Source organism: Notamacropus eugenii, chromosome 6 (assembly GCF_028372415.1).
Source record: "Notamacropus eugenii isolate mMacEug1 chromosome 6, mMacEug1.pri_v2, whole genome shotgun sequence".
Lineage (NCBI taxonomy): Eukaryota > Metazoa > Chordata > Mammalia > Diprotodontia > Macropodidae > Notamacropus > Notamacropus eugenii.
In genome coordinates, this window is record NC_092877.1 from 208,666,967 (window position 1) to 208,683,037 (window position 16,071).

At 37.4% G+C, this 16,071-nt stretch overlaps 1 protein-coding gene across 5 annotated transcripts in view; it reads right to left on the bottom strand.

Moving 5' to 3' along the window:
* Window positions 1-16,071, bottom strand: part of ATP11A (ATPase phospholipid transporting 11A) — a 214,924-nt gene that overhangs the window by 50,336 nt on the left and 148,517 nt on the right. For all 5 annotated transcript variants that reach the window (XM_072621938.1, XM_072621939.1, XM_072621941.1 and 2 more), the window contains exons 8-13: window positions 15,773-15,823; window positions 11,345-11,409; window positions 10,598-10,679; window positions 8,849-8,999; window positions 5,848-6,045; window positions 2,559-2,732 (exon numbers count right to left, since the gene is read on the bottom strand). In XM_072621938.1, coding sequence (XP_072478039.1) covers window positions 2,559-2,732; window positions 5,848-6,045; window positions 8,849-8,999; window positions 10,598-10,679; window positions 11,345-11,409; window positions 15,773-15,823 — 721 coding nt within the window. The remainder of the gene's footprint in view (window positions 1-2,558; window positions 2,733-5,847; window positions 6,046-8,848; window positions 9,000-10,597; window positions 10,680-11,344; window positions 11,410-15,772; window positions 15,824-16,071) is intronic.

Sequence of the window (16,071 nt, forward strand, 5' to 3'; positions counted from 1 at the left end):
AACCTATAAAACGTACAAAAGCAGCAGAGACTTGTGAGAACATCGCTCGTGATGTAGGCTAGCATTACAAATGAAGCAGCGTGGCAGCGATGCTCCTCCACCAACAATGACAGGATCACAGATTTAGGGCTATGAAGGACCTCGGAGGTCATCTCGTTCACCTCTGAGGAAACTGAGGCTCACAGAGTTTCACTGACTTGTTAGGTCATAAAAGCAGTAACGGGCAGGGTTTGAATTCAAGGCCTCTCTCTTCAAGGCACTATTCTTTATCATACTATACTAAATTAATTTGTTTAGTCAAACAACTAGCACCTGTTATGTGATGAGGATACAAAGAAAGTCAAAAAACGTCTGCTCTCAAGAAGCTTCCACTTTATTAACATGCAGACAACTATGTACACACAAGATAGGGACATGCTAAATAAGGGGCAGTCTGCAAGGGAAGGCAGCTAGATGAAGGAAGCCGAGGACAAGGTTTCTTGAGGAAGATGGGATTTAGCTGAGACTCAGAGCAAGACAGGAAAGCTAGGAGATGGAGATAAAGAAGGATACTCAATGAAAATGCTTAGGGTTGGGAGACAGAGCGTCTTGTTCAGAACAACAAAGAGGTCAGTACTACTGGATCATAGAATACACAGAAGAAGGAAGGGATAAGTAGACTGCAAAGGTAGGAAGGGGTCAGGTCATCATGAGCTTTAAAAGCCAAACAAAGGATTTTTATTTTGTCTTGGAATCAACCACTAGAGTTGAGTAGAGGTGGGATACGATCAGACTTCAGGGAGGTCAGCCTGACAGCTGAGAGGATGGACTGGACAAGAGAGAACTGAGTCTGGGAGATCCCACAGGAGGCTAATTCAGTGATCCAAGCACAAGGTGGTAAACACCTACGCCTGGATGATGTTAGAGTCAGGGGAGAAAAGGAGGATTATATGAGAGCTCTTATAAAAAAGGTAAGGATAGGATGCCATCTGGGCTGCAAACCTGGGTTTCTGGAAGGACGGTGATACCTCTAACAATCCTGGCTAATAAGGGAAGAGGGGACGGTTTTTGGCACAAAGGGTAATAAGGTCTGTTTTGGACATGTCAAGGTTAAGATGTCTAAAGCCTATCCAGTCTGAGATGTCAAGAGGTCATGGGAAATTTGAGACTGGAGGTCAGGAGAGGGTAGATCTGGACAAGTTCATCGGAGAATCGTTTGCATACAGAGGAACCAATCAAGTAAAATGGGATGGTAGCAGAAGACCTGGTGACCCAGGACAGAGCCTCTGGGAGATGCCCCACCAACCTTCCCATTAGTGGGCATGATGTGGATGACAAAGATCCAGAAAAGGAGACAGAGAAGGTGTGGTAAGAAAGGTGTGTAGGGTCTTAGATGTTTGTCTTCAAATGGATGCTGGGACAGCTCAAAGTATTGTGAGGCTCAGGCACACTATCACTATGTTCAAATCAAAATCATATCACACTTTATTCCTCTCCAATCTGTGAATTTTCGCAGCAGAAATGCAGCTTCTAATACTGAAATGTGGACAACACAAGTATTTTTTTGACATTGAATTATGTTCCTTTTCCTAAAGAGAGGGAAACATAACAGAGCAGTTAAAAGAAAGTTAGCATCCTAGGATCTCTGGCCTCTTTCCAGACACAGATCCCTTCTGTGGGAGGTCTTTCCTGACCCTTCCACCCCCAAGTGCTACTGCTTTCCTTCCTGAGGTTACTTTCCATCTTATACCCTGCATACAACTTGCATGGGCCTATTTATAGACATGGTCTGTCCTCCACTAGAATGAGCTCCAGGAGAACCATGACTGTTTTTGCTTTTTTCCTGCAACTCACAACTCAGTACAATGCTTAGCACATACTAAGAGCTTAAAAAAATACCCTGTTGATCGACTAACTTCTTTGTACTTGCTATGAGTTGGCTCAAAATATAAGGGTTAGCAGTCTTCATGATAAGATACTAATTCTGCCAAAGACCGTGGAAGGTATATAATCTTCCTCCTGCATTTCACTGGAATGTGGAAGAATTATGTTTCAACAGTTATTTTTCTCTCAATATAGTCTTTTGTCTTATTCTCTCCATTTTTAAAGAGCTTCACTTACCTTAGACATCCAAGGACTTAACCCTCATTTCTAACATTCCAGAGGCTCATTTTTGCTGATAGCAAATCAAATTTTGAGAGGGAAGCAGTCATCCCAAGTCAAATCATCCACAGAACCTCCTTCTACTTATTTCATTCACAGCCACTGTGAAATGTTAGCTATTTAATTTTAAGTAAAATATTTTCTATTACTGTAGTATCTGAGAATTTTAGGCAATAAATTCCCACAGTGGACTTTTTTTCCCTTCTCATTCAGCATAGAAATTATAAGATGAGGCACAGATCACACTAAGACAGGGGATTTTTGCAAAAAATGGCACACTTCCAGAGACTGATCTCTCTACTCAACATGTAGATTTCACCAAGAAAAACTCCATCTTACCAGTGCAACACTAACCCTCATTCTTCTATAAAGGAAAGCCTATTTGTTGATTTTTTATTTTTCAAATTGCCACATACCTTTCCACTCACTCCAGGAGAAGAATCGATCATGTCAATGCCTCCAGAGTCAGGAAGGATTTGTCCATTGCAAATGACATGAGGCACATAGACATTGCCTTCAATGCAGCATTCTATGAATTCCATATTGTTTTCTGTCAATGTTCCTGTCTTATCTGTGAAGATATATTCTACCTGTGGAATACAGCACGTACATTAATCAAGGATTAGAATTAAATTTAACCACTAACAGCAAGTGTTCTTTTTTTTTCCTAAGGCCAATATGGTCTTGTGATAGTGGGTTTCTAAAATTTCCTCCCAAAGCAGTGATTATTGTCTATAATCCAAACTTTCTAGAAAATAAACATTTTTTTTTACTTAAAATCCAGTACTAATTGGCATTTCCCTAGAAAGAGGTAGAATTGGAAAAAATTGTCAATGCTTTTATCTTCCTAAAGTTGGTAAATAATAGATGCTACTATCTTGCTGCCTGAGCAAAACCCAAGCTTGTTCCACAGTCCCCTTTCTACTTCTTCTTCGACCAGAATAAAAGAAAGGGGACAAAAGAGTTGTTACATGATGATGGGCTAAAAAAAGATCACAATGCTTTATTCTGGACAGAGAGAAGCTGAAAAGATATGACTGAAATTTATAAAAAATGAAGGCATGAGGCACGGCCACCATGGCAGAGTAGCAGGAAGCTGTCAGGCCCAGTTTGCCCACAAAAACCACATCTAGAGACTGTATCAAACTGAATCTGGATGGGGGAATTCAAGAAAAAGACAGTGAGTCATTTTTCTAGCCCAGGTGGGCACTGGGAAAGAGGGAGGTCTGTGAACATTAGAGATGAGGTAGGGCTAGGGCATGCAAAGCACACCAGCACCTAGGGAAAGGCTATGCAATGGGAAAAGAGAAGGCTCCAAACCTATGGTGGGGCCCTGGGAGAAAGTCACATCTTTCACTAATTTCTAAAAAAAAGTATAGCATTTTCTTCAATTGTGCATTAAAAAAAAGCTCTGAACCAAAGCTTTAAAAAGCTTTGGTTCAGAACAAGTAAAATAAAAAGTACCTACCAGTTAGCAAGCTTAATCATCTTGTGATGCCAGGAATTATATAAATGTAACTATTAGAAAACCACAGATTCAAAATAATTAACAATTATAACTCTTTAAAGGTTTCCAAAGCACTTTCTTTTCAACAACCTTGCAAGGTAGGTAATGCAAGCACTATTAGCACAGGTAAGGAAACTAAGGGATTAAGTGACTTAATCCATCAATCAACATTTATTAAGCCCCTACTGTATGCCAGGCAGTGTGCTAAGCACACTGGCATGTGTAAGTTTCTGGGAAACAATTAAATCCTGGCTCTCTTGACTCCCAAGTCCAGCCCTCTGTCCCTCAAGGTTGTTATAAAGAGGCAAACCTAAGTTGCTTTGGGAAATGTCCCTAACCCACTGTACGTTAGAATTGTCAGTGTCTCTGTCAGGGACAGAACATGTGACCCCGATCTGGAGGAAGTACAGCAATTTTTACACTCTCCATCAGTTTCCTCATCTGTAAAATGAGGGCTTTGGACCAGATGATCTCCAACATCTCTTCCATCCTGGCTCTGACATCGCAGGACTCTATGAATGTGTTTCACACAATGTTACAAGGGACTGCCAGACCCATACTGAGGCAAATAAAGGGAACTCTGACATATCACTTAAACTGCCATGTTTAAACATGCAGGGATCCTTGAAACTAAGTGACAGCATAATGATACTTTAGGTGCAGTTCAAAACAACAACTTTAATCACTAAGAGAGAAATGAACGTTTTCTCCATTGCTATTAATTATGTAAAAATCTTGTAAATGATCAAACACTGGGGAAGAAATTACTTAGTGATCTTTTTTTCCACACTCATGTCTCAGAGCAAAAGACAGTTATTATCTCAATGGGTGGTTTGCCTGCTAGATTTAGCTGTGTTCAATGCGAGGCATGAAGCCTTCATCCAAGAAGAGTCTGTGGTGGACACTGTAGTTTCAAGGGCTTATATATTTCTAGTTCATATGCTACAGAATAATCACATACTGGTAGAGAAAAACAAGTTTCAACATCATTAAACTAAGTTACAAAGATGACACCCTGTTTTCTCTTTGTGACCTGGGTCCTCCAAAATCTCTGCATATTAGTCGCTCCATCAAAGGTTGTAAGTTAGCAACTGCCTTGTTTACTTGGCCCTTAATACTTTTTATACTGAATTAAAGTCGAGACCAAAAGTCCAACTGCCGTCTCTTAACAGAGGATATTGTTATAATGAATTCCATGTGGAAGTCTAGGAAATCTAACTCACTTATGTGAGCCGAAGTTTATCTATTGTAGAATACTGCTATAAAGAAGTGGAACTTGGAAATTTTTATTACTGACAAAATCTGATAAAATTTTTTGTGAATTTCTCCAATGTGCCATACATGGGATCAGTGGGCATCTATTTTTCAAAGACTATGGAGTAGTAAATATTGGTAGTAAAATGCTATTACAAAAGTATTAAAAATATAATGGACAGAAATGTTAACTAGAACAAAGTACAGAGAAAGCAAGAGTAACATAAAAGGATTTAAAGATTATCTCTATCTCTGGTCAAAAGTTAAGGTTCTTAACGACCAAAGTACATACTGTACTTATGAACTGAGGAGAAAAACACTTTCTCAGACACCACTTCTTTTGAGTGGAAGAAAACTATTAATATTTAGCAAACAATCTTAAAGGTCTTTTATTTTTCTTTGTAAAAATATATATCTTCCTGGGAAGACATGAAGAACGAACGTTATCTTTCCCTAGAAATCACCTCTGCTATAACCCAAATAAAATGACTGAGAGGCCACTAGGAGGCCTCTGGACTCATCCTCAGTGAGAACCAAAGCTCATAAGACAATTATTTACACTGGAAAAATCAAAATGTGTAAGCATCCTGAGGGAAGGCAAATTTCTTCCTAAGTTCTCCTTCTCCTTCCATACTATTACAGTCAAGAAACAATGATGCTTCTTAAGGACCATGGCTCATTTTTACAGTTCTGTAGACCAGCCATCAAAACTTTTCTTTTCAAATTACTAACATGAAAAAATAATGCTTTTTCTTATGTGCAAATAATCACCTTTCCAAATGGCTATTTCTCGTCTTTCTTCAGTTACAGGATATATCTAAATGATGTCACATATGTAAACTGAAAGTGAAAAAGACTGAATTTTTCTAGGTGTTTTGCATATATTCATTCAAATAGCAGGAAACATCCAGCTGACAAAATTCGAAGCTTACCACATTACCCACCTGTCCCAATTCTTCATTTAGGTCAGAAGTGTTTACTAAAGGTCCTTCACCCGTTTCTTCATCAAACATATCTTCATCCCAAGTGATAAAATAGGAGCCAAGAAATTTCTGCATTTCAACTGTGACATACATCGACACTGGAATAATGTAGTTAAAAAGGACCATAAAAGCCAGGAAGTCTGTGAAAGCTCTGAGAAACTGCAAAAGGAGTAAAGAAAAATTGGAAAATTTTATTGATGTCTTTGTAAGCACCCGAATTTTACGATAAATGTACACATATACACTTCTTCCAAGTTTAATCTTCAGGCATGTTCAGTTATTCCAATCTGTCCTGCTACCCTCTCCTCACTTCTACTATTTAGCCTCTTAGTGTCAGTGCTTGCTAATGTCTCACAGACTTCACATTCTTCATCTAATCAACATGTGGGAAAAGAAAGAAAGGCTGGCCATTTGAATCGCTTACTATCACACACAGATATTCTTGAAAAAAAAAGTGATTTTGAAACCCCAGTATGAGATAGGACAAGGAGAACTCCTTGATAGCAGCGGCTCTAGGTTTACATTATCCACACCCTAATTTTCCCCACTCCCCACCAACAAAGAGACAAGGGTAGATCTTTAGGCATGCTTTATAAAACAGCAACCAGTGGCATAAAGGTTGGAGTAACATTCAAGAACTTAAACTGTCAGAAGAAAAAAAAAATCTGAGTTGAATACAGATCCAATTAGCAAGATTTATATTTTAAACACTAAAGTCTTTTCTCTGAATGCAGTCATATTTATTAAAGAAGGGGAAGATTTCAAAATCTCTCTGGAACCAAGACAGCACAAAGCACAAAATGCTAAATATATGAATGCATCTTTGTTTAAAATGGTGTTTTTTTTCCCCAGCTACTTCAATAGATGGAGAATTGGATGGCAATCTGGGAGGGGGAGAGAGGAGATATTAGGGGAAATAATGGTGATGTAAAAAACCAAAAGACATCAATAAAAACCTAACGTAAAAAAAAGTGAAATGACTGCATGCCAGGGAACAGTGTACAAACTTGGACAGAGCTAGTTAAGCATCGCACTACATAAGACCTTCCCAGCCATGCTCCTTTACTAAGTGTTATGAGGCATCTCTCTGGATCCCTCAGATTTTTACATATCCAGTTCAACATGGCTCTAGTATTTCAAACATATAAGTGTATCTTGCAGTTAGTCTGAGGAAATTCCAAGAAAGCATTTTAAGACCAAATTCTTCCTAGGGACAAGAGGGCCAGGTCTCAGAATTCTTCCTCATAATGAGCCTTCTCTAGAACTCTGCCCAGTCATCCTTAGTCACACAAATACACCATAAATTAACCTCACTTATTTCACCATAAGTCATCATCAGTATACATTTATCTCCTGCCTGTACTGTCCAAAGCAAGAGGGTCTAGGATACAATCCTTATCAGCATAGCAACAGGAATAACAGAGGGGCTAGAACTGGAGAAGTGAACTGACTGTCTAATACCGACCCATTTAAGACACTTCTCCATCCATACCATTGTAGAGCCCAGAAAGCTAGGACTGCCATGATACGTTACATGATGTCCAGTCTGGGGTTTCTATGACCTTTTCCAAGACTGAGGGCAGTGTGAAGAGAGAAGAAATATTGTTGGATTTGGAGTAACTGGACATAGGCTGGAAGCTAAGCTCTGTCACTTACTACTTCTATCACCTCGGCAAGGCAATTAACCTCTATAGGTTTTCAATTTCTAAGTGCGAAATAAGAGGGAGGGAGGTAAATTCCATGGCCTCTAAGAGGCCCAGTTCTAAATCCTGTGATTTAGCGATGTCTATATGGCTATGTTGGCTTCTTGGAATTTTTGAATTCTGAGTTCTTTCTTTCCTATAAGGAATATAAATAAGTTGATATTATTTGTTAACGTGTATATGTGTATACAGACATAGCTCCACACACTTATTTGTACACAGCTATGTTAATTTTTTAAAAGACCTTTCTCCCTTGGTTGGAATTTTTGTGTATTGGAACTTCTTTCCCCTTCCCTGGAGAATGAGTTAGCATTCCTAAGCAGAATCCCAAGGGGAAAGGAAACAAAAGCACTTCAATCGGAGGGAGGGCCTTTGATCTTCACTAGAGAGAACAACTGAAGGCCATCCTCCTGACATCTGCCAGGCAACTTAGAACTGGCTGCAATCCTGTGCAACCTTTGTAGTTTTAACTACTTCTTGCTTTCAATCTTGAAACCAAACGCCTTCTATTTCCCTAATTATAACTTTGTGGATAAATGTATTTCTGAGCTTAGTGTCTCACAGCATTTGGACTCACAGATAACTTCGACATCCCTCTTGTTAGCTGACCTCAAATAAGTGAGGAGACATTCCAATCCTATAGCCTCAGCCCCCTCAACCAATTACTGTGCTTGAAGATCTTAAAACATACATCTGGAAATGTAGGTAAGAAATGATACCTTGGCCTTCACCCGCCACCCTCCCACAATGCTTGAAAACAAGGGGGCATCTCTAGCATGTCACAGATGGAACTTCTCCTATACCAAATGGAAAATTGGGAAGCTATTTTTCAGGAACTGCCACCAATCTGGAAGCAGATTTGGAGGAACTCAGCACCCCACTCCTCTCTCCAGTCAGCCACAAAGACTATTTTTGAATAAATCTCTTTAGACACAGAAGTTTAGTGTGAGGGCTTTCTCCTTTTCCCCTTTTCTAGTATGGACGTTAAGTTACCACAGATCCTCTCATTTGGAGATGCATTTGCTATCACATGTAGGAAATGAAATGGGTGGGAGAAAATGATCAAGTGTTCTCATTTTAATATTTCTTAAATGCATAAAGATCTTGCATTCCAAATGCTACTACAGTGAAGTAGCTCTAATCTGCATAGTTCTTTCAAGGGTCAGGATTCAATGGATTCCACATTTTAATAAAAATGTTAAGAAAATCACCTCTGAACACTACAAAGAATAAAATAATTGAAGGGAAATTTTCCATACCAGGTTCCTCTGTCTCTCTGCTTCTGTCTTCTGATTAAACCAAGGTTCATCTCGAAATGGGTCACTCTGCCACACATACTTCAGGACAGTATTTATCAGTGCTTTACTGATTAGAATGCAGAGGTACACGATAAGGAATGCATTCATTGATCTAAAATAAGAAGGCAGTAATAGTTAATTAGTTCTTGGCGAAAGCACAAAGTCTCCTATCCTACAAATATAAAAATGGTAATATAAAACATGGGAAAACTTCAGTAAGGTTTCTGATCTTTTGCCGACTTTTACAAAGCATGAAGTCACAAACTGACTGTCATCATTATGCACTCTGGCTTTTGGCATACAAGAGAAGGGCAGGACCTTGTACATCACAGAGGTAACCCACATACAGTCAAAATGAACAGCATTCATTAAATATCAAATAACTGTTTACTTACTCATACCCTAAAATGAACATTTGTAGATTAAAAAATCCGGCAAGTTAAGAGAGTCTTTTAAAAATCAATTTCTCCTAGCATTAAGTGGTCAAGTGATGAGTTCAAGATTCAGCAATTTTACCCACAACATCACCGCAAAGGCTGAAAATAGCATATATTATGCTGGGAAATGGTCTCATTGGAGAGGAAATACCGAAGAGGAACCAAAATCTTAGCAGTTCTTCTGAAAGGAAATCTGATTTTCCAATATCTATTTCTGAAACAATTGTGTCATGTGTAGACATCTGGGAGACAAAGCATCCTTGTTCATAAAGAACAAAATCTCAGATTTCACTTTGGATGTAACAGTCAAGAAGAAATCAGATGATCACTTTTAAAGGTCAACCATGCAGACAAAATATACTTCATAGGTCTTTGAAAAATACAGTCTGTTAAAAGTGACTTATTGATACACTGATAACCACTGAGTAGAAAAGAGATCTTAGATGTAATATAGTTTTTCTATTCATGAGAAATTGAGACACTAATCCTCTCCCCTTCCCTTTCACAAAAGTGAAGGGTGTCCAGATCGCAGAACAGCGGAGCCAGCATTTAAACCTTGGGCCTCTGACTCTAGAACTAACATTATTTCCATTATACCACACAGTCTCTATATTCTAATTACAACTAGGTAATGGGACAACTAGTTAACAGGATAAAGGACATTTACATCCTTTTAAAAGGTGAAAAAAAAAAAGAAATTTTCTGTTAATTTTCGTTCTGGAATTAAGACAAATTTTATTTTGTAAAGAAATTAGTCACCAACAATGGTTTCCCTAAAAACACAAAACACAACACCTTATCATAGGAGAGATATTTCATATGGTACTGCATATACATGAGGTTGTCTGTGTGCATATGCTGTTCTACCGTACCTCTTGAATCATTTATATCATTTCCATGTACTACAAACAAGCATTATTGAGGGGCAGCTGGGTGGTGCAGTGAACAGTACACAGGACCTGGAGTCAGAAAGAGATGAGTTCAAATCCAGGCTCAGATACTTACTACCTAGGTGACCCATGGGCCAAGTCACTTAACTAACTGTTAGCCCTAAGTTTCCTCATTTGTAAAATGGGGAATAACAACACATCTACTTCCCAGGGTTGTCTTGAGGATCAAATGCGATGAAATTTATAGAGCACTTAGCACAATGTCAGTCTGGCATGTGCTGCATGCTATATACATACATATATACATACACGTGTGTGTGCGCCGCGTGTGTGTGCATGTGCGTGTGTGTGCTGCTGGCTATTCTAGAAGCAACAAGACTTACTTTTCTACAACAGATCGTTTCTGTGACTTTGACTGGTAATTTAATGCCATCTTAGTTTCCATGCCAGTATAGATAGCCACCCCTAAAAAAAGAATAATATTTTACCAAAAATGTAAGCATGCCTCACTTAACGCAATAGCTATATTACTTATAATGGTCATAAAAACTGAAATTTTGTAATCATTTAAATTTCACAAGATCCGCTTAAAAATTTAAATCAAATAAATTCACACAGGATAACTTCCTTCCCCCCTTCTCCCTCTTAAAATCTTATGTTCAGTAAAATTAGATTTTAAAATATGTTGTACTTTATTACAACAAGATGTGCTTGTAGTGTATTCTGTGAAACATTTAATTAAAAAATAGGAAACAAGAAAATCTGCCCCAAGAAGCTAAGTAGCTTGGTCAAGGAACTGCAGCTGTTTTTTACAGATCTCAGAATAAATTCTTTGCAGAATTTTATTGACTGAATTCCTTGCACAGATGCAACCTTGCTCTTCTGATTCCAAGAATACAGGCACTTAATCTGCAAACAATCATATCAGCTCCCAAGGCTGGATCTCTTGTGGTTTACATATCAATTGTAATTTTCTTATTGAAGTATAATTATCATAGTAGTGAAGGCTATAGTACATCAAAGTAAAAAAAAATGCTCTTATAGTGCCATTATAGATTTTTAACTTTACTTAATGTATCCTTCTTAATTTTAGAAGCCATTATTAATAATTCAATAATTAAAATAGTTACCAAAGATTTTTTCAGTGTTCTTCAGGGAGGCTCCCCTAAGAAGCAGGTTTTCTGATCCTAACGACCTGCAAAGATAAGGATTACTGGACATGTTAAGTGCTTATCAAGATAAAGTTAGTGGAATAAGACATGATACAGAAAGGAAAATTACTGATTTGTTTAATGACGGGGCTGGACTTTAATGAGGGAGTAGAGGTGTTTCTATGTAGACATTATATTCAGCTGATAAAAATAAGTCCAGTTTCACTGTAAAATGAAATTCTCTTTAACTCTATGTGGGATTATAAATACACTACCCTGCCCTAAATAATCTTTCTTGCCTCTAGGATGTAGCTGACACTGGAGGAGACCCAGTTTGAAAAGACTTAAGGTTGGTATATGAGGCTTATTTATTTTCACTTTTAAGTATACAGTTATCCCTTCCACATCATGGGGGTTAGGAGTGCAATGCCCCCATGAACTGGAAAATCCACATAAAATTTTTTGACCCTCCCTTCACACCACAGAAAAAGTCTGAATTTTTTTTCTCTTTTACGGGGTGTTTACAGTACTTTATTGTAAAATTTGGGTTGATATTATACAATATTATGCATCTATTTTATGTATTTCTGAGTTTCTAAATTTTTTCTGTATTGTCTGCTGGCCTTTACGCGTCTGTAGTTTATGCAACACTCCCCCCAAATTCCCATTTAATTTCTTATGCCGACCCACAATATACTGAAACCATGATGGGGAAAAGTCACAGTGTGGGAAGGGATAACTGTATATCAGTATCCTATATACATAGCCAGTTGAACATACTTACTTCACATTGATTTTCCCTTTAGGGTTATGCTTTAAAAACTTACGGTGGAAGCTTGGGTATATTAATGCTCAATCAAGAAGCATGTATTAATTGCTTACTATATACCAGCCACTATGTCAGATTCTGAGACAACATGTACATACAAAGCAGGGGGATGAATGAACGTTTAGATGAGAAAACTCATCCCAACGACAAAAACTGGTAGCTTCTTTACAATGTATTCTCAGAGAGTCTCCTAAGCGTACTAAGGGTTGTGATTTGCCTAGGGTAGTAGAGCCAGTACATGCCAGAAATGGGACTTGAACTCAGGTCTTCCTGACCTAGACACATATGCAAAATAAGCACAAGGTAAATTTTGGTGGGGTAAGGGACGAAGGGTGGGAAGGAATATCGTATTTATGACAATGATTGTAAATGGAGACCAACACCAAAAACCCAAGAGATTCTGGGAGGACGATTCAGGGCAAACAGACTTTGAGAGTCTAGGTAAAAAGTATGACTAATTGGGTTATTTAAGGTTGGATCACCCCATTTGTAGATTGCAACTTTAGGAAATATTAGACATTTCATTGTTGTGATTACAGTATACACTTTCCCCTGTCTATGAAAGATACAGCTTTTCTTTCAAACCCAACTTAAGCTCAGCCTTTTCCAGACAGCCATGCCAGATCACCGTAGCCCACATTTATCCCTCCCTCCTAGGGTATTAACTCATACTACTCATGGGGCCCTTACATAATACCTCTACAGGCATACCTTGGATTAAAAAAAAGTGACTGCTACAATGATCAGCACTTAAATAACTGACAGTATATTGGATAACACAAACAAACAACACTATACAGTTAATCAAACCAACTGCTACCTTTGAGCTGCTGACTCTTTATAAAGCTAACAATTCCCTATAATCTGTATTCATCACACATTGGTGCCTAACAGAATTAATTATGACTAGAGGTGCAACTGTTTGCTTAGTTATCCTTAGAAGTTGTCTTGTTTCTCCAGACACACCACAGGCTCTTGTTGGACAGATACCATGCCATACATTTTTTTCATCTATATTCCTCAAAACCTAACACAGTTCTTGGAATTGGGCTCAATATTTTTTTCCCCATTGGAGTGATGATTATTACCTCCTTTATTACATGGCAAACTGAGGAAACAGTTGATTTTCAAATCCGTCCATTAGGATAACTGTTATTTGGAAAGGTTTGCTAAGTTAAAACTATAAAACTAAAATTATGTTTTGAGATTAGTTGATTTAATTCAATTTGATTAACATATTTTTAAGTAACTACTATGTGTCAGTCACTGTGCTAAGCACTGGGGATACAAAGAAGAAGATAGCTCCTGCCTTCGAGGAGCTTACAATCTCGTGGGAAAATGCAACATACAAAAGTAAGCTGGAGAGGCAGGATGTATTTAATGCAACATAATTTCATCTGTCCCCCTGCTACCACAGATAACTAGTAGAAAGTGAATGGTGGAGTTGTGAAGCCAAAAATGCTTCAGTTTATCTGAACCTAAAACCTAAAATCCTTTAAAGTACGATTTCTTGGCTCAAGAACCAGAGAGGATTGAGTCCAGAGCATTGGCTCACTGGAGGACAGATACTTTGGAATATACATAACAAGTGACATGTATTTCTAGGGGCTACAAGATAGTTTTAACCTCCATTTGTCTTCTTGATAATCACTAAAAACAAAGCCTCTTAGGCTGTAGTGATTATACAAGCAATGTCAAATTACATTAGCTACACATTCCTGCTAAAACTAGTCACTAAAACACAGCCTGACAGAAAGATATCTCTGGCAAACATGGGGAAAAAGTGACATTTCAAAAAACAGGAAGTATTTGAGGAGAAAAAAATCATTCTTGACTTTTAACTGGGAGTGCCCAGTTTCAGTTATTTCTTTATTTTTGCTTCTGGTAGTGAGAAGGAGGTAAAGGACTGGTTCCTGTCTCTTCAGGTGCCAGAAGTTATGAATCTGGAAAGTAATGGTTTTTTTTTAAACAGGTACTTTCAGTTTCACTAAATTTAACACAGTGCTTTAAAAACTCAACTTTTAATATACACTGAAATAATATGGATATTTGGAAAAAAGGTGGATTAAACTCTAGCTGTATTTTTGTAATTTCTTTTCAATGACTGCGAGACAACAAACTAATTTTAAATGATGGCATACTTGTGCAAGAAAACATATCACCTAACTTCATCTCACTGGCAATATAAACAGACCTAAATCTATTGACTCAGTCATACACAAATTACTTTCACAAAATAAAGGAATACATGAGACTATTTCTTCATAGTAGTTTGGAGTTCACCTTAGAAATAATACACTAGGCAATGGCTTTATGTTTTCTGAAAAGCATTCATGAAACTGTTGTTGATGGAGAATCATAATAAGAATGCAGATTTTTAAATGTACAAGTGGCTTTCCTAAACAAAAAAAAAAAAAAAAAGAAAACAAAACCAAACCTAATCTCAAAGGCTGGGGATCCTTAAGGTCATCTTTCCTCCAGTAACTTTTTTTTTCTGGTAATAACTTTCCACTCAGCTCGCTTTCACTGATCGGGGAAAATATTTAAGGTATCACCTATCAGGTTAACAGTAATTTGGAGCTTGATTAAATAAGGATATTTTTCTCAAACAAACTGGTTTTTTCACTTCCTCAGTTTCAGAAGCCAAATATTTTCATTAACAGCAACTCTCAGGATCTTGAAAAAAAGTGTAAACAAAATACTCAGAATTTCAGCCATTTCTTTCTTCTATTGTAAATAAAAAGGCTAGACAAGCAAAGGCAATAGGTGAACGTAGAAAACATGACATGAATCTTTGCAGAACACTGATAGCATTGGTATCTCTCTAGCATTTAATCGGTCTTAAGAAAATATCATATAGTGATTATCATATTAAATATTCAGCATACTATTTCCTTTTCTTTTACAAACCCAGGGTGTATATGACCAGTCAAGCCAATACTTACAATGAATTGCCTAAGGCTCTTAAATGGAAACATCAGCTACGATTTATGTAGTATGCTTATTTCCATAACCTGACAATAGCTTACTCATGTTCTTTTATCTACTGTAACCTACAGAGATGCCCTTTGTACAAGGCAGGCCATTCACTCTGGGAAGTAAGCTAGAGCTAAATGTTTCTTCCTGCGTTAAGTTTTAAGAGCTGGACTAATCTACTTATTCCAGTAAGATGGTCACCAAATTAAGAAACTTCCAACTTCCTATTTCAAGATATATCTTTAAAAAAAATTAGGAGATGGTTATTTTTAAGGGGAAGGTACTGTATTATACTTTTTACTTATAACTATGCTCCTTCTACACAGATGAGGTAATTTTTTTCAAACACAGACAAATATTGACATATAACTTCTCTTAGATACTTCAAGCTTCATAGCATAAAATGAGGCGGCTACATGTTAATTAGAATACCAGTCTAATACAAACCAGAAAAGAATCTTGCAGAAAATTCTATGCTCCTTCTTTCAGAATGTCCCAGCAAAATCATTCACCAAGAAAATCTCATTAAGAGAAGAATAATTTTTAAAAATTTCACAGACCAAATTAGGCCAAATATTCTTAAGATAAAATATATCTTTTACCTTACAATAGGGTCATTTCTCTCCTGGTAAACATGCACACGGCCGACAAATCTGAAATGACAATAAAAAAGCTATGAGTGAAAAATCAGAACCGAAGGAAGCATCACAGAACTTGAATACATGCTTTCATGTCTGTATTTTCCCTGTTTAAATGGGTAAAATGTCTTCATGTGATTTTTCCATTATTTCTTCATAATTGAAACCAATGCCTGCTTGGACTATTACTAGTTTAAATTCTTTATTCTTTCTTCTTTAATTATAAATTGATTGCTTATTCTTATTTATAGGGCTTCAGTCCT